The sequence below is a fragment of the Xiphophorus hellerii genome, chromosome 18 (genome assembly GCF_003331165.1).
Source record: "Xiphophorus hellerii strain 12219 chromosome 18, Xiphophorus_hellerii-4.1, whole genome shotgun sequence".
Taxonomy (NCBI): domain Eukaryota; kingdom Metazoa; phylum Chordata; class Actinopteri; order Cyprinodontiformes; family Poeciliidae; genus Xiphophorus; species Xiphophorus hellerii.
The window spans coordinates 9,950,107-9,976,228 of record NC_045689.1 but is presented as its reverse complement, the minus strand read 5'-3'; the positions used below and the strand labels follow the sequence as shown (position 1 = coordinate 9,976,228).

Genomic DNA, 26,122 nt, shown 5'->3' with positions numbered 1-26,122 from the left:
GTATGGAAACGCTGCATGGAAGAGTTTCATTTAATGTGGCAGATAAGGGAACCTGGCACAGCTGCTGAGTGATTCACTGAAGTTAGACATCTTCAATGAAAGAAAACCTCTTTGTTTGGTATGTAGAGCAGCGAGTGATTTCCTGCACACAGTACGTCTGACCCAGCAAATCTGTTCTAAAGGTGGATAATGGGAAGACATGTTGGTTGACGAGATAAGTCTTGCATCACGTTGAGTGATTTCTCCTTAGAGGAGCGGAAGGAGTTAGTTCAGATTCTGCAGGCTGTTTTTCAGTAAATGGGAGACAAAAGAACTCTCCTTGGGCACTTAAAATTTAGATTTATTCATTTGGACCTATTTAAGTTCCATGTACATATGGTTTATGTAAGCTTTCCGATCATTAGAATACATTCTCATACTTAGGAAATTAAGTAACACTTTATCTATGCAACACCTTTCAAGACTTCCTGTACAGAAGAAAACTGTAAACATCAAACATCAGTACATTAAAAAATTTGAGGGGTGTACAAATTTGACAATTTGGATCAATATTGATATCCGATATATGATATTAATATTGTTGTTATAACCTATAACCAATATTTGCCGATATATACATTTGAAGAACTTTTGACTTCTTGAAAAAAATTACCACAATGCTGACTTCACCAAATTTCTATTGCAAGTGTTTTCTGAAATAAAAATCACCTCATCCCAAACTTTTTAGCTTTTTTTTTTTTAAATGGTTTGTTTCCATTAAGCAAATTTATTTTTGGAATTGCAATTTGCCCAGCTTTTAAGGTCAGCTATTGTCATATGACCAAGCAAATAAATGACCAAACTCCTCCACCCCCCAATCAAGATGGAAATGAATAAATATCAGCTGCTAATGCCCCAGTTTTATTTATTTTACCATTATGCTAAAATCAATTACCAATATCGTCCCATACCAATGTTGGTGCCAATATATCGTGCATTCCTAACATCGGAAATTAAAAGTAAAGTGAGTGCAGTTGCTTTTTAAGAAACTCAGCAAACTCTTCAAACTGTTCAATGTCCAAATGGTCAAGTGATGCCTTGTTTCGATAGACTCCAAAACATCAGACATTGGAACGCCTATGATCAAAACAAACATTTTCACAGAAATACACAGCGAGGAAGAGAAAGAGCTCTGAGTCGTATAGCTGGAGACTATTCGACTCCATCCATACAATGGAGTCGTATAGTCTCCATCATACTATCTTCCAATAGTTAGTTAGGAAGAACTAACTATTGATGGTTTTTCTTCCCTGGCTCCTCTGTGGTCTGACACAATCTTTTAAAGCCTTTTGTCGAAGTAAAGTGGAACGCTGCAGGCATGAGTGGATGGCCATTCATCCTGCTGAGCACACCAGCCCACACTCACATGACCCAGCGTGTTTTCAACATCATCAGTACAGTCGCACAGCTCCCCTATATTTTAACAGCTAATATTGACCATAGATCTTGCCTGAATGCTGATGGTCATAAAATACTGAAAAGCTGTAAAAGGCAGCATGTTGTTATCAAGAGAGCAATGTTCTGCAACGATTTTGAATACAAATAAGAAAAAAACTGGGTAACAAAATGAAATATCATCTTTGTCCTCTCCTTTAGGTCTCCATGAACTGGATGGCATTAATGACCAGGAGGTGAAGGACTTCCGCAGTAAGATGTTTCGTCTCAGTGAAGAGAAGATGCAACGAGTGCAAATGATGACCTGCGACGAGTGGCTGCAGGCCTGTTTCTCGCCGCAGCTGGAGCCTGCAGCATTGACAACTATCACAGATGGGCTCAATGACCGGCCAGCCGATCTTAAAGTCATCATCCACTTTGACCAGTCTCAGGTGAGAGTCGGACATCTTTTTTTTTCCCATATTGATATCATCAAGTCAGTCCCAACTCAAGTGATGGTCTAAACAGGCAATCCCCTGAATTAGGGATGGGAATTAATGATTAATTGTCGATTAATGGCTTATTACATTAAAATTTGTTCCAATAGATTAATAATGTTCACTTAGAGCTTCTTTTAATTTTATAGTTTTGCTGCCCTTGAGCACAGGGAGCTGCTTGTCATCCCTAAGCTGAGCCAGCTGATACAGAAACAAAGATGGTGGGGCAATACCAGAACGGGAAAGAAAAACGGTCCAAACAGTCCGGTGTGGAATGCAAAATCATCAATCTTTTTTTTTTTTTTTTATGCATAGCACATTTCAGCAACAAGGCATTTCAAAGTGCTTCACATCATAAAAACACAATATAAAGTCGTAGAACACACAGTCAACAATTGAAACGTGACATTTTGTCAAGTGCCATCTTTGCACATCAGATTGTTGATTAATGTTTCATTGATTGGCTCAAAAGCAACTCCAAAAAATCCACTTTATGTGGTTCTGCTTAGAAATGTAAACACTCAACAACCTTGTGAAGTTTCACCTAAATAGCGATCATTCAGCCGATGCATGGCAGACAGCAGCAACTTCTCATTTAAAAAATTACTGATGTGCTACAAAGGCAAAGGTGTGATGATAGAAAAGCAGATGGGATAAGACAGACAAATTGTAACATGATGGAAAAACAGAATTTGTGCCAATAAGGTAGGTTGACTTTGAAGCTGTTGGGAATAAACTTCATGAAGCGAAGTTTTAACATTCCTTCAAGAGAAACAGATGTATAAATGTTTCTTTTTTTTATTGTTCATTAATCTGAGGTGCCTGTTTGTTGTAGTTTATACATACAGTATTCAAAGTTTAATAATGTGAGAAAACTACCATTTTATGTTTATTCAGTCGGTACTCAGGTTTTTAAGAAAATGGCTGCTTATCATTAGTCAATCGATAAGATCAATCGACTTTAGATTAACTCATTAAACAATAACTTTCATTCCTACCCTGAACTATACATTCTCTGCTTTAAGAAATCTGTAAACACATTAAACACAAAAAATTATAAAGAAAATACTAGATATTTAACTATTTTTTAATATTATTTTACTGATAAGCTAATTTTACTTTGATAAGATAATGCTGAGTTATTTTTATGCTACATTGAGAATTTCACTAATATGGCATAAAACAGCAAGATCAAATAAATTGGTGTATTAATAGACCCTTCAGCCAAACCCACAGGATGCCTGGTATTGATTTATTCCATCTCTTGGATAACAGTGTGACTTTCTGCCCTGCTACACAACACAAACCCACCTTGTGTGAGTACAAAGGAGAAACCATGTGACCCCAGCAGCTCATGCTCATGTTACTGAAGCTCCAGCCTGTTTTCTGCCCACAGTTGGCAGCTTCACACACACACACGACTGATCCCAACTATCAAGACATGTGACGGCACTAAGTGGGTCAAAACCATCAGTGAAATTATGCCATTCTCTGGCACTCTCACTTACATTAGCATTTCAGCTCAAGGGAGCAGATCGCTGATTAAAATGAACTGTCTCCTCCTCGTAACTCTCATCTCTGTGTCCTTACCGGTGTCGTCTCACCACGCATACAGAAGCGATATCATCTTGAATTATAAACACAGGGTTGTGTTCCTCTAGACTCCATGCAGCGGCTTTGATTAGCATCGCACAAAAAAGACTGACCAGCTGTTCCTGTGCGCTCAGGTGGATGTAGGCAGGAAGTCTTATTTTGGAGGTCAGACACAATAAGCTGCATTACAGACAGGAAGTGTGGCAGTGTGATTTATTGTGTGTGACCTAGATTTACCCTGAACTTTGTTTCGATGAAATCATCAGGGTTGCTTTAGAGTTCCTTCACATGTTTTCGGAAGGTTTTTATTGTCGGGTATTGTTTGGAGAGAGCTACTATCCATAGTGGCTCTGGCCATGTTCTGTTAATTATTAATGGATGACATTTTTATTAAATCTCCAGGAAATTATAATTCTATTTTTGGCATCAGGTCAGCGGGCTATAAATAACAAAGTGACAAGCTTCAGCGGACACTGTAATAGGCAAAGTGTGGGTGATGTGTTTAAGCACATTTTAGGAGAGAGAGAGTCCGTTTTACTCAGGTCCATTCAACACTTATAAGTCCCTTGTTCTAAAGCAGAAATAAAATCTCTATACATGAGTAAGCTTGTCGCAATAAGCAATAGATTAGTCACTTGATAAATTAAAATTATCTCAATTTTTATTCTGATTAATATTGATGATTTAAAGGCCAATTTTGTTCACATCAACATAATTTCTTCCTCTTATTGTTTTTGGTTGTTCTGTTTTTTTTTTTGGTTTTTGTTTTTGGATACTTAAACAAAAACCAAATGTTGTGTTCCAGTGTTGTGTTCTTTACAAAATAAGTTTGTTGCTCTTTGACAGGGTGAACTTGCACTATTATGTCATTGTCATTATAATACTTGAAAATGGCCTCAAAACAACAATGTTACTGTTTATCGCAAAATTTGTCATCATGACAGGCATGAGCACTAATTTTGTGTGACAGACATTTCCTCTGTAATTCTCAAGGAACAGAGTTAAAGTATTTATTTAAGCAAAGGATCTTTTTATACAACAGTAGACTTTTTTTTAGATTAAATGGGTTTCTTCTGGATGTTGTTTAGTACCATTTTTCTCTTCAACTTCCTAGTGTTGGACTTAAAGTATGCAGCTCAGAATTAAACTAGCGAGCCGACCTCTAAACGATAATTTCCTTTGTTTTCAGGGATCCTGGATTGTCTAATGGCAATGAGCAATTAATCAAGATCTTCCATCACCAGCATCTCTTCTCTTGCATTACTGAGATCTAAAGTGAAACTATAATATGCTGATTAAGTTATTTTATTATATTCTGTTTATTTATTATTTGGAGAGGTTATTTAGATTTTTTTTTTTAAATGTTGTCCATATATAATTTATTTATCTTCTACCTGATGTCGTTTAGCTCTAATTGCTCCTTTAATTCCTCTCTTGCTGGCCTTTTCCTCTTTAGGACTCAACAAGTCTAAAGGTGTTGTCGTCTAGTACCCCCTCTGAGCTGATGGAGATGGCTGTGAAAAAGTGGCTTATCACTCACGCGCCTGAGGAGGAGGAGTGGAGTGGTCAGTACGTGCTCCGAGTCAGCCATTGCCTGGAGTTCCTCTGTGGAGACCATCCTCTGATTCAATACAAGGTCAGTGGAGACACACTGGACCTCATCAGGGGTCAAGAAACATTTAATTACTTTATTTATGTAACAAATTCAGCAGTCAGACCAGCATATAAGGGCTGACAGAATTGCAGAATGGTGACGGTTTAGATCCAGTTTATGAGTGTGGATCATGACTTAATGGAATACATACAACATTAAGGCAACATTAATTATGACTCATCAATAATATGGTCAGCATATATGCAGAGACTTTTTCATGTCTGTGTATTATGTTCTAGCTAGTAAAAACAAGCTTATATCTGTGTTCACATATTCTGTAGTTATTCAGCTATAGGGCTGCATGATAATAAGAAAAAAGTGACTGCAATTGTTCTTTTTCTGAATTTGTGATATGAAAAAATTTACAGCCATTTTTAACAGATGACTTGAATAGCATCTTAAATTATGCAGCACTCCTGGCATCTTGTACTAATTATTAATTGTTTTGTAAATGTTACAAGTATGGTTTTTCATTTATTTGGGAGTTATTCTTATTGGTAGGATTGCAAAACAGTAGAAAATCCAGTTTAATATCTATCCATTTCCTTCTTTTTTCTATTTCTCATGTGCTTCTATAATTCTGCGACCCTATTAGCTAATTATTTTGGGGTTCCAGTCAGTCCACTCTGATATGTGTGTTGCACTCACTGACATTTCAATGACAATATATTAGCCATATATTGTGTTTTTAAGTAGGTTTTAGCTGCAGATGAGGTCACAGGAAAGGAGTTGTCTTTGAGCAGTTAGGCTAAACAAAATATCCAACAAAGGCCATGTTTTTGCAGTTTCTGTTTTTCTTGACAGAGACAAATATTCAGATGAGATTTCATGCGTCACTCCAGGATATGACAAATTCTAATGTGTTTCCAGTTTGGACTTTGTATTCTTACAGGGGATTATTTTCTCTAAAAGTTTCTCTTGAAGCACCTGCTTGGTTTCTTGTGAAAGTTATTGAAGTTTGAAAGTTTGTTTTTTCTTTTGTCAGATTTTATTGAATCTTTTGTAGTTTTTGTTTAGAGTGAGTTTAAACATGCCCTCTTCCTGTCTTCTTCACAGTACATTCGCACATGCCTTCAAGCTAAGGAGCCTCCTCACCTCACCTTGGTCCACACCAGCATCATTAAGGAGCTGTTCGACAAGGAAATGTCTGCCATCAGTGCCGTAGTCAGCCGCAAGTCCTCCAATCCACCGTTACCACTACCTCCCAAACGAAGAATTCCCATGGTTAGTCCAGTACAGCTGTGGACAATCGTCCTGTCTTTTCAGCCTTTATAATTCCCAAATTACCAGAAATAGATACACGCCAATCGTTTTTATTTGTGTCAGTTCAAATAACTAATTTCCTTCCCTGAATTTTTTTTCATGTTTATAGCTGGTGCACAGCTTTGACTTGAATAAAGACAGGATTCTGATGCCACTATGAAAACATATTCTATGTACTCTAGATAGTATAAATGTTTTAATATCCTGCAGTGTTTACACACTGAAATAGCTAAAACACCATGGAGTAATTGATTCACCTGGGCAGAATGTTGCAGGTGTGGAGGTTTACTAAATAAACACTATTGCCAGCTGCCATCTGCCTTTTATGAGACAGCATTTAAAGTATGTCAGAGCATGCCTGCAGCACCCTGCCAGCATTCGCCACGTCGTCAGAGCGGATCAGCGGCTCCTGCTGCTGCTTCCAGGTGCACAGTGACATCGCAGCTCATCGCCAGCGTCCGCATTTCAAATGTCACGCTTGTTTTTAATTGGCCTTCATTAGAGAGACTCCTGGTGAGGTTCTGACGCCGGCTGGGCTGCAGATCTCCCTGTGATGTTCAGCTTGGAGAGAAGATAAATATTACGCTTTGTGCGTCGTTATGTAACTTTTTTTTTTCCAAGTTTCCCCATTGCAAAGAATGGAGAGAGCTGTAATTTTCAGCGTAGGTACACCTCAACTCTAAAAGAATGAATCTAAAAAGAAATCATTAGCATTTTATTGCATGATATACAGTATGTATCCGAATACATACAGTATATAGAATAGTAGAACTGCATGCTTGGTTCAGAAACCTTTGCTTACAATTCATGAGGTCAGATGCTTTCTATAGTTTCTGAGCAGGTTTAAGTGAGTTGCAGTAGAGATTCTGGTCCACTCCTCCATACCAATCTTTCAACTCTCTCCTAAGGGTTATACATGGTCCATGCTCTCTTCAAAATGGTGTAGTCACCCCGTCCCCTTTGCAGAAAATACACCCGAAGCACGATGGTAACTTTTTTTCTCTGCAGATCAATGACCAGGTGTAGATTCTCTTGATCACTAACGTTCCACCATTTTCTAATAATTGTGCTGGTCTGTAATTTTCTCCATGGTGTCCTTAGGCAGCTCTTTGGCTTTGTCCATGTTGGAAAAGTTGGAGTCTGATTTCATTGTGTGTGGACAGGTGTTTGTTAAAGAGGCAAAAAGTTCAAACAGGTGGAATTAATTCAGGTAATGAATGGAGGAGAGCAGGCTTTTTAAAGACTAATCCAGAGCCTGAACTTTTCCTGCTTGGGAGGTGACAAAATACTGTACATGCATTCAACTACAAATTAGTTATGTAAAACTCATACAATGTGATTTTTCTTGATATTTTTGCATCTTGTCTCACAGCTGAGATTTCCTGAAAAGCAGACCCCTTGAAAAATCAGTGGTGTGTTAAATACTTATTTTCCCTACTGTAGTGTACAGTGAGGGTCTAATAAATGTCCTGCTGTTTTACACTAAAACAAACCTCATAACAAAAATGATACGACGTAAGATCTCTGAACATGTAAAAAATCTTTGATGTTCTGCTTTGTAGATGGAAATGTGACAGATAATCAGAAAATTATGCAGGATTTAAATGATGTAAATGGATCTACAGTGTTTGAAAAAGAAGCATTCAGACAAATATAGTACATACATTTTCACCCTCACATAATAATTTCAACCACACAGATGGCAGGAAGTGAGCTAGTTAGTCATGTCCAAAGTTTGTAGTTGTCATGTGATGCTGTTTGCTCTGTTGACTGCTGACCCTCGCAAATCCTCTTGGCGTAACATCACGGTGACCTGCCGACGCCCCTCATTGCTACAGTACGCCTGTGCTGGGAAGCGGTGGGCATGAAGAAGAGGAGTTCTCCACATATTTTTACACTATATCATCATAATCCTGCTCCACACTCTCAGCAACTCTCCCTTTCTGCTCTCACTCTTCCTCCTCAGCAAGCCCAGACGTGTGTGTGGGATGTGACGAGCTCGTTCAGGATAGTCCTGGTGAAAGGCAGCAAGGTGAATGCCGAAGAGAGCGCAAAGGTAAACTCTCCATGAAACACTTAGTGTTTCACAGATGTTACTTCCATCAAGAACCTGCAAACACAGCTGCACTATCTCATTCACAGTTATTAATACGGCCATCCAAAATTATTCAAACCCCTTCAATACTTCCACATTTGGGCACATTACCACACATTTCTATGCAGTTTATTGGGTTTTTATTTAAGATGTATTATAGAAAATTGATTATTTTGAGCTTTATATAATGTTATATTGTTTTTCCCTTCATCAAAACATACCTGGTGTGTCATCTTGATTCTTTCATTAATGTTTGAGAAAGCTTTTAATTTCCTGTGGCAGCCATTTGGCAGTGCCTAAAAGCTTGCTTTCACTGAGTGCCACCTATTTCCACAAGCTCTGCCTTGGAGCAGTAGTCTCCAAGCCAAGCTTCCGCCTCAAAGACTAGAAAAAAGACTATTTGCTTATACCTCTATCTGTTAATATGTTTTACTCAAAACTTCTCAAGTGGCATAGTTTTAGCTTCACTTGGTTCAGATTCAGTAAATGAATCCCATGATATTGCATTTTAGGTAGTAAAATGTTTTCTTACTAAGAAAAATATTTGTTTATTTGCATTTGTTAAAGTATTTATAATATTGTATAAAAAAAGACTTAAGTATTTAAGTGAAAAATCTATGTTAATTTTTTCCCCCCCCAGACTAATCGTCAGAATAATCGACTGCTAATATGATCACTAGTCGCAGGTCTTCTTGATTGTGCTATAAAATCGCACTATGTACCTGCACTTTAAAAGCTTTCTGAATGAAATCCTGCACCATCCTTGACCGAAAATAACCAGAGTCTCTTTTTCTGGAGAATAGAAGTCTCTTTAAGTACAAGAGAAGTAGTGAGAAGCAGAACAACAATGATAAATGGTTGACATAATATTTTAAATAAAACTATAACAAGTTTGGGATGCATTTATGCTCGATTTTATTTTGGGGTATCAAAGTAAAGTGAACATCATTTTCTTTCCATTTTCCATTTCTGCACAACTTGAAAACTTTGCAAAGCACTGGGGAATTATGTAAAAACAGAATAATCAGCAGCACCGAATGATGGCATTCTGCACATATTCACAGGTCCAGGTGAGGGCGGGCCTCTTTCACGGCACAGAACTGCTGTGCAAGCCGGCCGTGAGCAGTGAGACCAGTGGGCGCTCGGAGCACACCTGGAGGGACAACGCTCTGGAGTTTGATATCTCCATCTCTGATTTACCACGCATGACCCGGCTATGCTTTGCTATTTACGCCGTCATGGATAAGGTCAAGAAGCAGAAGTCCACCAAGAATCCTCACATAAACAAATACCAGACCATCCGAAAGGCAGGGAAAGTGGTGAGTGCATCTGAAAGAGGATCCAGAACCCTTTCTTACTTCTCTAGTTTCTACCAGTTCTGTATTGTTTCTTCGATTAATGAATAACTGTTTGATCCAGCACTACCCCATAGCTTGGGTCAACACAATGGTGTTTGACTACAAAGGGCAGCTGAAGACTGGAGACATTATCCTGCACTGCTGGTCTTCTTTTCCTGGTACACTCATTTACATCAACTGTGTTTTTGATCATTAAGTTGAGATTTATTGAGCTTCAAGTGGAGCATCTGCATTCTAACCAGGAATTTGTTTGGCCCAGATGAACTTGAAGAGATGCTGAACCCAATAGGAACCATTCAGACCAACCCATACACTGAGAACGCCACAGCGCTGCACATCCACTTTCCAGAGTACTCTCCATATCCTATCGTCTTTCCCCCTTTCGACAAGGTTTGTCCTGTTATTTGGTTCAATCATGGTGCGTTCTGGAACATACATCCCTATAAGCTCAAAATGTAAGAATTTTAACAACACTGCAAAACCCAAAGTCTTACCAAGTATTGTTTCACTAGTTTTTAGAGCAAATATCTTGATGCACTTAAGACAAAACTAACTTACAAGTAACTTTTCAACAAGATATGTGAGCTTGTTTTAAGTAAATGATTTCTTAATATTCAGCATGTTATTGTGTACGTGAATGACTGAATGTACTGTAAAGCACTTTTGGGTCCTATGGATTTGATAAAGCACTATAAAAGTACAAGCAATTTCCCGTTTTACCATTTAATGTTGATGGAAAAGTACCAGTTCCACTGGCAGATTTTCACTTTTAACATGAGAAAAATGCATCATAAGTGGAACTAGTACTTTCTTTTATCAGTATTAAGAAATGGTTGACTTAAAACAAGCTCCAATATCTTGTTTTAAGTCAAAAGTTACTTGCGAGTTAGTTTTGTCTTATTTAAAGTGTACTGAAATATTTGCACTAGAACCTATACAAAAATACTTGATGAGATTTTTGTGTTTTTGCAGTGAAATTACTCAAGCTTTTATGGCTGCCATTGATTTTCCACTCAGACTGTTACATTGAACATCAATAACTCTGCAGGTCTGGGGTGGCCTTCTTCAAAGATGTGACTTCAGCAGTCATTGTGGTGGCTGAGTGCTTTTCAGAACGCTACCTAGTGATTATGATGAAGTGGTGGCTATTAGCATGAGAAGATCGGGACGTGCTCCACTTGCCTAATGCGCACTTGCTGGAAGTGCTGCATCAGAGGATGCTTTTTCATTCAGCAACTCGCTTTTCTTTCAGATCCTGGAAAAAGCTGCACAGATTGCCAGAGCCAGTGACTCCATGTCCATAGTGAGTAACTGCCTAATGAGAGATTATTGTGTGAGCTCACATTCATTAATTCAGAACACATACCAGTTTGAATTAAAGTGAAATTACATGCTGAGAAATTTCTCACACTCTCTCTCCTTCACACAGACACAGCTCAAGTTGAACCTTTCAAACAGGCACGCATACCCGGTTTCCTTGGAAACCCATTGTTATCACTTGGCAGGGTGTTTAGTAAAACATCTTCACCCCCCCAAACCATCCACCCTCCATTAAAACTAGGGAGACTAATCAGATTACTTGTTGGTCTTCCTGTTTTTTATGCCCCTCAACTAGAAACCCACTGCTGGGTGTGTCACCACAGGTTACGTAATCAGTGTTACACACAGAGGCATGTCTGCACAAAGCCATTCAGTTTTATGTGTGTGAAACTGTGGACTTTCATTTGTTTCAATTTGAATGCATCTCCTCATTATTTATGCAATATAACGGCCACATTCACATAAAATCTCCTTGAAGTAAATCTATTAGGTTTAGTTTTCTTTTGAGAAATTATAATTAGTCCTGTAATCATAATGGCACACATGCTTTGTTACACTGCTGCCCTCTTGTGGTTCTTTACAATTACTCTTTCTAATTTGCTTTTAATATCCAGACCTCGCTTTTAATTGTCAACCAGTAAGTCAGTCAGCCTTTTCCTTAGTTGTACTTTTTTAATAAAAAGAAAAATAATGCACAAATCCACACATATGTACCAGACAAGCATCAATTTTAACAATAGGAACACAATTTTTAACCCTAGCTGTCAATAGTTGGAAATAACTGATGACAAACCATCTTGTCGTACCTTTATTCTTTCTAATTTTAAACTTTCTCCAGCTTCTCAACTTGACTTCTTCTCTCATGGTGCCCTCAGGGTCGCGGTGGTAAGAAGTTCCACATAGAACTGAAGGAGATTATGGAGCGGGACCCGCTTTCTCAGCTGTGTGAAAACGAGAAGGATTTAATTTGGACACTACGCCACGACTGCCGTGAGAATTTCCCCCAGTCTCTACCAAAGCTGTTGCTCTCCGTTAAGTGGAGCAAACACGAGGACATGGCCCAGGTTAGCCACAGTGTCTGTTGTTAAAAACCTTAAAAGGGTCCAGTTAGGAGGCGTGTAACCAGATCTCGCTGTATTAAAAATCACAATATTTTTTGTTGAGGTTTCTTTTATCTTGCAAGCAAAAAGCATTTGCGGTCAGCATGACTTCACCCGATAAAGTTGTAGTATAAGATGCTTAAACTACTCTTAAATCATTTATTTGGCAGCATTTTAGGTCTCCAGTAGGAAGAATAAATGGGAACAGAGTAAAATAGAGGAGATGAACAATATGTGAAAGTTGTTCAGGTGCTAAAGATGGAGACCAATTAAAACCAATTAAACCAATTAAAAGCTGGACAGCAAGATGTAATTTGAGCTACATCACAATCACAGCCAAGGCTGTCAGTAGCAGCTAGGAAATGTTGAACTGTAGACTATGCATAGTTGACGCAATGTCGTACGGTTTGAAAAGATAAAAAGAAATCAGAAAATGAAAGATATCCGCTTGTTAAATTTGTGGTAAAATCAATAAAAATGTGGAAAGAAGACCTATGTGCAGCATAAATTTGAATCTTGAAGTTTTCTTGAACATGATGAAATCTTGTCCAATTCTGTGAGTTTTTGGTGTTAGGCAATGAACTAAAATGTGTTTATGAAGCCCCGTTCAAGCAACTAAAAATTGGAACATGCTTTTCTCACCCAACCTCATCCTCCAAATTAAATTATGTTAGCCTTTTTGGGTCTACACCCACTTCAGCTATGGTCTAAATGTTGTTGAGATCCTTACAGCTCTTTGTTGTAATGTGATGCAATGTGGAATGTGATTTCTTAGGTTTGGCATCATTTCACCAGTCTTAATCTACATAAAAGTACATTCTTGCATATTTTTTTATTAATCCAGGATGGACATGTTAGTCTAATTTTCAGTTTACAATTTGCTCAGACCAACAAAACAGTTTTGATGTAGAAATATGTTACTTCCCTCTTATATGATCTTCATATGTTAGCTGTTTTATTGTATTTTAAGATGTATTCTTATTATGTTATTTTAAGTAATAGTAACATTATTGCAGCTCATATTAGGAACAGAATAGCTATTAATGTTAATTACAGTTTTTTAATAATAATTGATTCATCAATACATCAAACAATATGATAGACATAAAACTTTATTTGTACTTTGTTGCTAATAAAAAGTTGTATTTATTTTTTATTTATTCTATGTTTTTTAATCTGCTAAAATTATTTAAATTTAAGTGTTTTTCCATTCTTATTGTAAACTGAAGCTGATTCTGCATTTTATGTTGTTCTCTGTGTAACCAAACTTTTCCAATAAGCATGTAATTCTATCAGCTAACAGAGTACTTGGATATCTTCCATTTTTAACATATTTGTGTGTGCTTCTCAGCTCCAGGCCCTGCTTCAGATTTGGCCTAAACTTTGTCCCAGAGATGCTCTGGAGCTTCTGGACTTCAACTATCCTGATCAGTACGTCAGAGAGTACGCTGTGGGCTGCCTGCGGGACATGAGGTAGAGACATTTATCAGTTTATATTAATACTTGGACAAATAAAAGTCAAATCCCAATATTTATAAAAGCACAAAACACTTTTTAGCTAATGGGTATTAGGTGATGTTCCTTTTGGCCTAAATTTGTGAGAGCCCTAAAGGTCAATTTAAGTATCTTCATCAAATTATTGCCAGGAAACAACCACTAACCACTATGCCGCTGTTTTTGTTCCTGTTTTCGCTCTCCTTCCACCAGTGATGAGGAACTGTCTCAGTACCTCCTGCAGTTGGTGCAGGTGTTGCGTTATGAGCCTTATTATGACTGCGCACTCACCCACTTCTTGCTGGAACGTGCAGAAAGGAACCGTAAAATTGGACACTTCCTCTTCTGGCACCTTCGGTGAGTGAGTCTCTGAGCAACAAATGATATGCAACAAAAATAATTTTAAAAGAGTTCAATTGAACATATAGAGGATATTGATTTAATTTAATGTTTTCTTTTGGCAATGTAACCCTCCAAAAGATGTACATGAACAGTTCCAAAGTAATTTTAATAATTATTACTGTTTCTCTGGGTGATTTGATCACCTAGATCAAATCACCCAGAGAGGTTGTTTGAAAGCTTTAGAATAAAAAATCTACCGACAGTAACAATGTGGATATGTCAGACGTAAGAGGTAATTGAGTGCATCATTGAACTAGTTACTGAGGTTGTCACAACTCCTTCCAAGCGTGTATTTTCCCTGACAAAATTAAAATTACTTATGTGATTCTAACTTATAAAAAACATTGACAAATATATTGCATTATACTTGAATATCTTGGTTACCCTAATTTTCTAAACGTTTCGAAAAATTGTTGAAAAATGTGTGAATGTAGTAATCAAATGTCTTCCTATTTGAATCCAAAATATATCAATTAAAGGGATGGTATTATAATTTAAGACGATTGCTTATTTTTGAAACATGTAAAGTAAGAACTCATACAAAAAGAAATGTGTTTCAGGTTTGACTGTTAAACTGTGGAATGGCCTTAAAGATGACTTGAAATTATCTAGATCTCTGTCATGTTTCAAAAAAATTTTAAATGTTGCTGTTTAAAATGTTTTTGATGTCTGATGATTAGGTTTAATTTAGGATTATAAATTAATTGTAGAAATATTTCCCTGCAATGATTTCTCCTCTTCCTTAGAGGTGTGTATTTGTATGTATCCAAAATAAAGACCGTTCATTCATTTAAAAAAAAAAAATAAATCAAGCATTAAAAACTAATGTCATAGGTCTCTCATTTGTTTCCTCCTTCTTCTCTGCTGCCCCCTACAGGTCAGAGATCCACATGCCAGCCGTGTCAGTCCAGTTCTCCCTCATCCTGGAGACCTATTGTAGAGGAAGCATCCCTCATATTGAGGTTTTAAAGAAACAGGCAAGATGCATTCAGTCTTTTTTATCCCTTTCAACCTATGAGTTGTAAATCTAATTAGTTATACCTGTTAAAAAGCATATTGTCCTGCCATGGGCAGAAATGTTGGTTTGTTTCTAGATTTATGTCTGTCAGACAAGTGGATATTTTCAGACTCTTGCTCTGCTATTGTTAACCCTGACAGGGCAAGATTTGTGGCTTTTATTGTCTGTGTCCTGCCCTCTAACCTTTGACCTCACATCTTACTATTTCCTCCTTGACTATCTCACCACTTTCCTGTTGCACAAAGCAAACACAGTCTGGTTTGTAGGAATGTGGGTTAGCTGTCGGGAGCAGAAATTGTTTAGTGCTTGTGTTTGGCTGCTTGCAAACAAGCTCTAAAATATCCTTCTAGTTGTTGAACTTGTTTATTTTCATTTCCAGGTAGAAGCCCTGACTAAGCTGAAGTCTGTCAATGAGTTAATCAAGCTGGGAACCCTTAAAAATGCTCGAAGCAAAACAAAGGAAGCCATGTTGACCAAGGAGGCCATGATAACATGTTTGAAACAGAGCGGCTACTCGGAGGCTCTGTCAGACCTGAGCTCCCCTCTCAACCCCAGTGTGCTGCTGTCTGACATCAGGTAAGTCAGCTGCTCACATTATGATCCCTCCTCAGGGTTGAAGCAAACAGTGCAGAGCTGCAGATAACCCTTTGTCCCCCATCCTTGTGCTTTTAGTGTGGAGAAGTGTCGCTATATGGACTCCAAGATGAAGCCTCTTTGGATTGTTTACAACAACAAGCTGCTTAATGGAGATACTTTGGGAATCATCTTCAAAAATGGAGACGGTAGGAATCTCACAATCATGAAGCCATGGTTGGGAATTTAAATGTGTAATGATTTCCTGTTTTGTCACATTACAGCCAAAAATGTTTTTTTAGTTATAGATCTATACAAAAAGTACCTCAGTGTGAAGAGGAGGGAGAGAAAAATCAAGGCTTTCAAAACTAATGCATAGAAATTTATTTGTATTAGCCCCGTGTTTACTTCGATACCACCGCATAAATCCAGTTGCCTCCAGTTTGGTGATTAATAAACCAATCACCAAACCATGCAGAGAGCCCATGAGTTTAATACTAATGTTTGTAAAACATGCACAGTATAATTTTTTTACTGCTGCTGCCCCTGTAAGTTGGCCCAGTGTATGAATACTTTTGCAAAGCACTACAGGGACGTAATAAAACCAAATAGTATATTTAACTTAGATAAATGGCTGATTCCATTTCAATCAGAACATTAGCTCATCTTTCATTGTCATTTTTATTTCCTAGACTTGAGGCAAGACATGTTGACCCTACAGATACTGAGGTTGATGGATCTTCTGTGGAAGGAAGCAAATCTGGACCTCAGGTGAGTTTCTTGGTGTTTGTGTTAGGGGTACACCCATTTATTGGCCAGCCTATTTCCTTAATTTTGGGAGTTCAGAGATCAGCTGATACTTGCATATGAAGCCGATCTTATTCCCCAATCTTATCTACCTCAGCAAAGGTTTAAAAAACACACACTGTCCTCTTCTGCGCTACTGTGAGAGAGCTTTCACTGAAAGACCGGCCCACCAGGCCATGTCTGCTCATTTGCAGTTAACAGTAGTCACCCTACTGTTGCCTACACAGCAGCTTTCTTGCTATATTTAGTGACATTTCTGAATTTCTGAATAATTGGTATCGGCTAAAATCAGAATCGGCAGGTCAGGCTTTTTAAAAGGTCTATAATCAGCGATCGGCCAGAAAACGTCTAGTTTGTGTTCATATATAATTCAGGAATGCAGACTTTCTCTCGTTTTGGTCCCTGCTCTGTGTGGTGAAGAACAAGCTCTTTTGAAAGTTTAGCTGGACCACAGTTATATTGTAGACTGTACCACAAACAAATGTCACTGTCTGCTCTGTTTTTACAAGGTATAGGAACGGGCAACCGCAGTCGGTTCCATAAAATAGAGCTTCTTTTGTTCCTTTTCATATAAAAAGACTATAATATATCCTCACTTGTGATTGTCACCAGGCTTGTTCCACCCATCCTTACTCCACTTTTACCAATGTTTACACTGTGGAGCAATAAAATGCGCCCACAATCTACAAATAAAATACTTCTATAAGACCACTGCCCTGGCCATATTTTCTGGGATTATTAATGTCGCTTACTACTTCAGAAAAAATGTAAAATAATAATTTTGGAAAACAAAGATACAAAGTCTGAATAACAAACATAAAAATTAAAAGCAGGTGTTTTCTAACCATCATGGTGACCACACAATGACTACATGACTACATTCGGGGACTGCAGATCAGGGATAGTTAAAGCTGTTTATTCTAAAGGGATTTTATTGCCATTTCACAAGTCTTAGGTCTTCAACAACCCACAGTCAGACTGTGTAAAAATGGAAACACTGTTCCATGTTTCTGCCACAAGAAAAAACAACAATCAGTTCTGGGTTGAGGAGCGTAATCGGTGTGTGAAACATGCTGATCTCATTACAATGATGTCAACATTTTCTAGTTTTCAGTGAGAAACAAATTTTGCATCATTCATCCAGAAGGTTGAAGCTTTGGTATTCTCCTATCTGATTTACACTTCAGCTCAAGAGTTTTTTTACGAGTGTAAGAAAAACAGACAATGCATGTACACTATTATTATAAACAGAGGTGGGTACTTGCTAGTTACATTTACTTGAGTAACTTTTTGAAACATATATACTAGTGTTTTTTCTGTGCTGAACTTTTTCCTTTTTCTCTTTAGTATTAATTTTTGAACTAACACTACTCTTAAGTACAATTTTTGCCTACTCTATCTCCTCTAGTTACTTCACCAAATGAAAAACAAACATATTTTCACCGGAAATGCACTAGACACCAATACTGTGACGCAGTTTGCGGCTTTCTTTTTCACATAAGCTCCATTTTTCTGTTTCCCATCTGTTGGACCATTTTTATGGAGATCCATTTAATTTAAAATTAATTAAATAAATATTGTTAATAAACAACTGATAAATGCTTAATGAAATAAATAAATATTTGTCAATTTTCTCCAATAATTTTATTTCCCAAAATCAACAGTATGAATCTAAATATGACTGAGGCTGACTTTTTATTTTTTATTTATTTTATTATGTTTTTCATTATAATTTAGAACTAAATATACACTTTAGAAAGGCCAAATATTGTTTATGTATATATATATCATATCAAATCTTTTTTTCTTCTTTCCTCAGGATTGTTCCATATGGTTGCTTAGCAACGGGTGACAGAGCAGGACTCATTGAAGTGGTCTCATCAGCAGACACGATCGCCAACATCCAGTTGACCAACAGCAACGTTGCAGCAACCGCAGCGTTCAACAAGGACGCTTTGCTAAACTGGCTGAAAGAAAGGAACTCTGGGTAGGATGGAGTTGAAATGTAACTGCTGGGAATTTAAAAGAATTTACATTTTATCATGGTTATGTGTCCTGTGTTCACAGTGATGCTCTCGACCGGGCCATCGAGGAGTTCACATTGTCCTGTGCGGGCTACTGTGTAGCTACTTACGTCCTGGGCATTGGAGACCGCCACAGCGACAACATCATGGTCCGCAGCACGGGGCAGGTAAGACAAGCAGGAGAAACATTCTCATCAGCTCGTTTCATTCCTCATGTCAGTGCCGCTCACCGTCTGCTATGTTTTCCTGTCAGCTGTTTCACATAGACTTCGGTCACATTCTTGGCAACTTCAAGTCCAAGTTCGGAATCAAGAGGGAACGCGTACCCTTTATCCTCACACATGACTTCATCCACGTCATTCAACAGGGCAAGACGGGGAACACGGAAAAATTTGGCAGGTTTGTTCCTGTCTTTTTTTTTCACTTTCCGTTGTTTCTAAATCTACATCACATTGAAACAATATTACTGAATCACTTCAAGTAAAAGGTGCAAGAAACTTTTTATAATCCATCTTTCAGTTTGACACACAGAGCTGTTCAATTTGACAAACTTATTGTGATCAGTAGATTTAGATTTGCTTAAAAAAGTATAAACTGTATAGTACAGTAAATGTTGTAATATCTGATTATTGCTGTTGTCATGTTTGAAGAAAACTAGTAAGTTAAAACTCAATCCTATAAAGAACTGGCTTTTGTGTCTGTGAATGGTTTTAAAAAGGCTGAGGTCATTGTTGCAGTACAGCCTTCCACCACCAGGCTACAGCAAAGATTCGCAGCTGGAGGACAGCGTGCTGTTTATGTAAATAAAGTAAGATGCAGTTTGAGGTAGAACATGACTGGCAGTAGAAGAGGTTGGTTAATTTGGTTAAGAAAAATATCTCCGTTATGCCTACAGATAAAGACTGTAAAAGCTATTTATCAAATGCATTTAAAAGATAATGAGAATTGATGACAGAAAAATACAAAAAAATTGGGGCTGGATTATGACTTTAGCATAGTACACTAAACTAAAGTTAGTGAAAATGCCTTTTTGTAATGCATAGTAAATTTTTTGCACATGAATTTTTGCACATGAATGTAAATTCAAGAGCAGATTTTTAATTGTGGTGAGAACAAGAGCAAAACCTCAGCTCTGTTTACCTCCCTGCTTCCATTCATGCAGTATGCAACTGTGTCATGCAAAGACTTCATAAAGCAACACTGCCAATGCATTCAGGGTACCAGTTCATACTGGTTATGGGTCAAGTCAGATTTGTCTCTAGAGGTGGAATAACCCTTCAACACATTTAGTCTTTGTTATTGTGGCCTAGATCCATACCTACATGTATATTTGTAATACAGCAGTTGATAACATAATGTGTTATTTTTCTGTAATAAAATAAAATTGTTTTTAAGATAATAAGAGTAGAGAAAAAAAAAACATTTATTAGCTGTAATTACTTATAAACCAGATTATTGAGCTGGCCTTGTTGTGAGCTGCAAGAAGTTGTCATATGTCATTTTGTTTGTCTAAAGCTGCTAAATACAGTAGTGGGTGGTTGTTGCATCAGCACTTGCGGTGTCTGTGGGTACAAGTAGTCGGAACATTGTGCACAATGGCAGTTGGCACGCAGAGGAAATGATCAGCATTGATGACTGTTATTGTTTTGATTTTTGCTGCTTTGATCTTTGTCTTTAAAGTTTTTTTTTTTAATTAAAATTCAGCGGACATTGGTACCAATATGACAAATGATAGGTATGTTCAAAAACTGTACAAGCTTTGAAGGCCGTAAGTTGCGCAAATCTATATAAGAACTTTTTACTGACTTAAGAGAAGAAATAGTGATTGTTTCTGCTTTCTTGGACCATTTTAGAATCACATCTTTCCTCTGCAGCAAGTTGGGGCCCCAGGAGCCAGCACTTGGTTGGTCTTAGACAAAACGGAAGTGTTTGTCTCTTATTATGAACAGTTTGTGGTATTATGTGTTTAGCTCAGTCATGTTTCCACTGATAACAAAACTCAAAACAAAACTTCCAGTAAGATCACTCGGCCACCAAACCACTTTGGTCTACTTTAGCTCATGCAGACAACATCGCTGAAAGGCCTTTTGCTTTCTGAGCTTAGTATGCATGAAATACAAACAAACACTGGAACCTTCTTTATTGTGTTTTTATAAAAGCAAAAACTGCACATCTATCAAATTTATCCAGCATCAACAACTTCAATCATGAAATTGTTTTCTAAAGCTTGAGTAACAAAGTATTATCAGAAGTCTCTTTGTTGATGTGTACTAAATTGTCTACCCCTTCATTGAAGTCGAGAAGCTGCATAACATGACAAACAACTGTGCTCATATCTCTTCCTTTTGTCTTTCTAGTTTTCGTCAATATTGCGAGGACGCTTATCTTATCTTGAGGAAGAACGGCAACCTCTTCATCACGCTGTTTGCCCTCATGCTGACTGCTGGACTACCTGAGTTAACCTCTGTCAAAGACATCCAATACCTAAAGGTACCAAAGGCTGAGATGCAGCAGTACATGTGGATTTAAAACTGATTTTATCCATCAGCAAAATGCAGTTTGCATGCGGTTACATACCAGACATCCTTCTGAAGAAATTTGTGTCAACAAGTGGTGGAAATGTTTACCAGTGGAAATTTCTACTCATTCTTGGTTAGATTTCACTTTTTCCATTTACAACACTGTATATAAGAATATTGTTGGAAAGCTGAGTGGAAGGAAAACACAAGCAACAATGATGAGCACAAACTGGAGAGGATTGCAATTTTTACGATCCTAATTTTTGCAATCCTAATTAATAAATGTAAATATTTTTATTTTCTTTGATACATCCACCATCACGGGGATTGGTTTGATACCAGTCATTTCATGGCACAATGCAAATCATTGTGGTACATGTGTGGTATCTTATAAAAGTATTAACTTTTCCACTTGTCTAACTTTTTGTACATACCCATAAATAAAATTCCCTACAATTGCCGACTGCCCTGGATCTGCAAAGCTGGTAGAAACATTCACATAAGACTTCCAGTAGTACTTGCTGGAATAAGTACTACTTTGTCAGATGTTTATTTGTTTAAAAAAAAAAAAAGAAAAAGTATTTCAATTTAACTTGTCCACTTCTATGTTGGTGTTGCATTTAAATCGGAATAAAATACACGTTAGAAAGTGTAGAGATTCAACAGGTTTGAAGACTTTGTTTTGAGTTGAGTCACTTTTTCCTGTGACCCATTAAGAAGCCCTGAGCTGAGCTTCAATATGATGATGCACTTTGAGTTATGCAATAGCCTGAGGCTGGTTGTGACCACAGGTAGTCAGTGCACCTTCAGTTGTGGCTACACTGACACAAGTTTGCAACACTCTAGAAAGAAAACCCCAAAGAATTCATTCACCATATCTGTCAATAACCACTGGCGGCACACATCAGAGCTCCATGTTTCCGGCTCCTTGATGATATCCACCCGAATGGCTGTTGGGGACACTTGTTGTTAATCAGTGTGCACATGCAATCTGGTTTGCGAGCTGAGCTCATGTTGATGTTGCTGTGCTTTAGAATTCATGCGGTCTACTGATGACGCATGTGTTGCACGAGCAGCGCAGATTCCCATGGTAACGGCTGTCAACAGCAGTATATCTTAATGAGGAAGAATGGCCAAACTCTGAGGCTGTGGCAGGACACAGTCATCAGTGTTGAGACGGCCAGAGAGACTGCAGCTGCGCTCACGTCCAACAGCTTGTCCTTTTTAACATGGAGAGGCAGGAGCTTTGCGAGGCATGTTTAACCAGTACGTCTGAGTGGTGGTTTATGTAAGAGATCCAGACCAAAACAGCAGCTGTTTGAAGGTCTGTATTTTACTACTGCTTTAAAATTTCTCAATACCTGTTTGTGATCACCAGTCTTCTCCATAACTATTTTCCATTTTCCAGTCAGCTCCATGATGATGGAAAATAGAGGATTTCATAGCTAATTTAATTCTATAAATTAGCTACATTTCATTTGCCGAAATGTAGCTAATTTATAGAATTAACTACAGGTACTTTTAGCCCTCTTTTTATGACAAAGTTTTGATTAGCTGATTCTAATTTTGACCTCAGTTCGTTAATATGACACAAACACCAAATTTAACATTTCTAATCATGTAGATGTGATGTTGAGGTGCATCTTAATAAAGCAATTTAGGCCATAAAGTGAACCTCATGTATTATGTAGATTCTCTCGCTGATTCTGACTACAAAGTTTGTTCACATAACTAATATACCCAATTGAATCGGCCAATTATGTTGACTTTGTGTGTGGATGGAAGAAACTGTGTGTTATTCATTATTATTATTATTATTATTCTGCATCATCTTCCTCACACACTATTCACTAATCTCTCTTCCTCTTTCCCCCATCAGGACTCTCTTGCTCTGGGGAAGACAGACGATGAGGCCCTGAAGCAGTTCCGCCAAAAGTTTGATGAAGCGCTGAGAGAAAGTTGGACGACCAAGGTCAACTGGATGGCCCACAACGTGGCCAAAGACAACCGCTCCTAGACCAGCTGGAACCTCCTTAAAAACGGAGGGTCTGGAGAAATGTTGAGGGAATGTGTGGAAGGGGCCAGATGTGCCAAAGAGACAGGGTGACATGAATATATATACCATTTACCCTGAATTGAAGAAGGGAATCTAGCTCAAATCTGAAACCCAAGCAGATTCAACCCTGCGTGCTGTAAACTTGGTAAATGTACTCTGAAATGGTTCAGTTACCCTGCAACCTCATCACCTTCTTTAACTTTGGCATGGTAACCCCAAACTTTAAAATTATGGTCTGGAATCATTTCTGTGGAATCGCCGTTATTGACGATATTTGCAAGCTTTGCACAGACTGAACAGCTGGTGGAGAATCCAGCCAGAGGAACGGAACTGATCCCTCTTTGCCCGCGCTGAAGCATCCGCCAGGACTTCCCCCTTCAGGTGGCTGCAGCATCATTTAACTACTGGAGTGTTGGGAGGAAGGCTATATTCAGCAGGTGGAGATTCGAATGAAAAGGACCGCCATATTTTTGACGACACCTCAGAAGAGCATCAAGTAAGATTGTAAAGACAAAGAAGATGGCAGAGGTTAAAACAGACATGCAGTTGTCTTGAAATACTGAACGCCACAACCAGTACAACCTTGGACCTGTTTGAAAGTCTGCTGCGAACTGCAAGAAGATTGTATTTGTTTGTTTTTACTGTGTAAGAGACATCTATGTGCCAGACTACTTTACTAGTCCACACAGGAAACATGCGAGGGAAACGGAAAAAGGTGACTTCTTGGAGGAAAAAGATTCCCTGAGCCTTCTGGTCCACAGTCTGACTCTTGCTTCATTTGGACCTTCGAACACTGGAATGTTTTTAGAGACATACGAGTCATTTGAGTAATTCAAAAAGACTTTTAATAAACTAAACACTTCATTTTATTTTTTATTTTAATTTTTTTTAACATTGTGGAGTCTGTTGACTGTCCTGTTTGACATCTTTTTAATCACCAACAAGCAATGATGTCAAAGCCGATGCTTTTACATGTAATGTTACAACCAAAACATGACAGCATATGTTTAATAATTTTATTGTGTTTTTAATAATCTGTTTCCAAATTGAATGTGCAAACATGTGCCGTTCTATAATGTATATTTGCTTTGATAGAAGCAGCTGTGGGCGGAGTCAGCAGCCGGGTGGGCGGGATTTGTCAGCAGAGAGGAAGACTGTGATGCAGCCCTACTTGTTTGGACAAATGGTGCTCTTGCAGCATCTGCATCTGTATTCGATGTTTGTGCAATATCCAAATAGATGTTCCATATCCTGTCATCTAAACCTCTGGGTCCAGGCCTCAGCCTATGCTATGCTCATGTTGTCTCCTGGTTTATATGCGAAACAGAAACCACTAGCCTTCAGAAGTCTCAAACACTGGATATCGCAAAATGTACAGGCTTTTATTGTTTTGCCTTTTTTGTTTTCATAAGAGTTTTATTAAAGTTATTTTCCACAGTGCAGCATTTCCGGCTGGGTGAATTTTTATTTTTTTCTGTTCTGGATGTGGGTTGCATGATTGTACGCCTTCTCAGGGCAGCATCGTGGACTTTGTTTCTGTTTAAGGAGTGATGCTAGCACTTTATTGATTTCAGAGCAGAAATATCCTCTCGCCACTTTCAGCCTGTTGGAACAACTCCAGGGTATTTTAGTACCAAGCCAAAGATATGGGTGTTTATATTAATAGTTTTGCACGTCGTGATGGCAGCTGCTCCCTGCAACTTGTTGCAGTTTAGCAACAAGTTAATAAAATTACACTAACCATGCAAGATTAAAAAAAAAGGGAACATTCACTTTGACAGTGCACTTGCTTTGGTGTTTATAGTAAGCGGTGCACAAACAATAGTTTTTAATGTCTTTTTAGTGTCACAGTTGATGGAGCCTTGCAAAAGTAAAAACTCTTTTAAAATTTTGTTATGGAAACCAAAAATGTCATTTTTTTATGTGGTAACTCAAGGAAGGGTCTGTAACCTGAGGCTCCAGAGCCTTAAGTGGCTCCTTGGACTTTCCACAATGGCTCTTAACAAATTTGTCTAAAATGACAACCAACAAACCTACAAAAAAAGAAGATGTTTAAGTTTAAAAGCTTAAGTAAAATGGTCAAAGTATGACAAATTAACAAATTTTTCGTTATCTTATTTTTCAAAGCTCATGTAAGTAAGTTTTATTTCTTTGAGCAAAAAGGAAATAAAACTTTTTGCTCCAAACATGTTTTATTAACTGAACCTAGGATAAAAATGGCTTGGGGATATAAATTGTGCAAACCCAAACCCCTATGATAGACCATAACGAAGTAGTTTTTCTCTCCAAAAAACATCTGAACATCTGTGTATTAAGCTGTCTTTACTATGATACTCCTAAATAAAATTCTGTGAAATCAATTGCCTTCCAATGGCACTTATATAGTAAGTCATCTGTGTGCAGTATATTTTTTGTAGTTCTGTGAAGATTTGTTAGAACATTAGTGAAGAAATGACAGGTCTTGTAGAAAGCTGTGGAGATGTTTAATTATAGCAGTTTGGTTATAAAACAATACCTTAAGGTTTAATCATCTCACTGAGCTCCGTTCAGTTCTTAAGTAATCTGATAATGTGAGAATGTTTCAGACTTTTTCATTTTTAGGAAGATTTGACACTATTCTTGTCCCTTTGGGGGGAGAAAATGACAGTTTCACCTCTTATCTGGATGAACTTAACAGATTTCTTATTTGCTTAGTGAATTTGAATATCTTAAATTCATAAATCCTTTAAAGTTTTTCATTAAGCTTCTCTAAATGCTAATTTCCTTTCTGGTTTCAACTAAAGCCTATTTTGCATGCATTACTGTCCGTTTGGCACCACTTGCACATTTAGGGTGAAATAACAGGAAGGCCTTTTACTACCTACTAGTCTAGGTTCCTCACAGAGTGGACACAGTAGAAGTTAACCCACTTACAGTGGAACTATGACTATTAAAGG

At 37.8% G+C, this 26,122-nt stretch overlaps 1 protein-coding gene across 1 annotated transcript in view; it reads left to right on the top strand.

Annotated features, from left to right (window-relative positions):
• The window catches only part of pik3cb (phosphatidylinositol-4,5-bisphosphate 3-kinase, catalytic subunit beta), a 56,050-nt gene extending 30,504 nt beyond the window's left edge, over window positions 1-25,546 (top strand). Inside the window, exons 5-24 of the mRNA XM_032545146.1 lie at window positions 1,636-1,865; window positions 4,960-5,139; window positions 6,214-6,381; window positions 8,387-8,476; window positions 9,580-9,834; window positions 9,935-10,031; window positions 10,133-10,263; window positions 11,126-11,176; window positions 12,069-12,257; window positions 13,645-13,766; window positions 14,001-14,144; window positions 15,067-15,166; window positions 15,587-15,783; window positions 15,880-15,989; window positions 16,473-16,551; window positions 18,407-18,574; window positions 18,655-18,778; window positions 18,865-19,010; window positions 20,969-21,101; window positions 23,010-25,546. Of these exons, the coding sequence (XP_032401037.1) occupies window positions 1,636-1,865; window positions 4,960-5,139; window positions 6,214-6,381; window positions 8,387-8,476; window positions 9,580-9,834; window positions 9,935-10,031; window positions 10,133-10,263; window positions 11,126-11,176; window positions 12,069-12,257; window positions 13,645-13,766; window positions 14,001-14,144; window positions 15,067-15,166; window positions 15,587-15,783; window positions 15,880-15,989; window positions 16,473-16,551; window positions 18,407-18,574; window positions 18,655-18,778; window positions 18,865-19,010; window positions 20,969-21,101; window positions 23,010-23,147 (2,852 nt within the window). The 3' untranslated portion in view covers window positions 23,148-25,546. The remainder of the gene's footprint in view (window positions 1-1,635; window positions 1,866-4,959; window positions 5,140-6,213; window positions 6,382-8,386; window positions 8,477-9,579; window positions 9,835-9,934; window positions 10,032-10,132; window positions 10,264-11,125; window positions 11,177-12,068; window positions 12,258-13,644; window positions 13,767-14,000; window positions 14,145-15,066; window positions 15,167-15,586; window positions 15,784-15,879; window positions 15,990-16,472; window positions 16,552-18,406; window positions 18,575-18,654; window positions 18,779-18,864; window positions 19,011-20,968; window positions 21,102-23,009) is intronic.
• The last annotated feature ends 576 nt before the right edge of the window (window positions 25,547-26,122 follow it).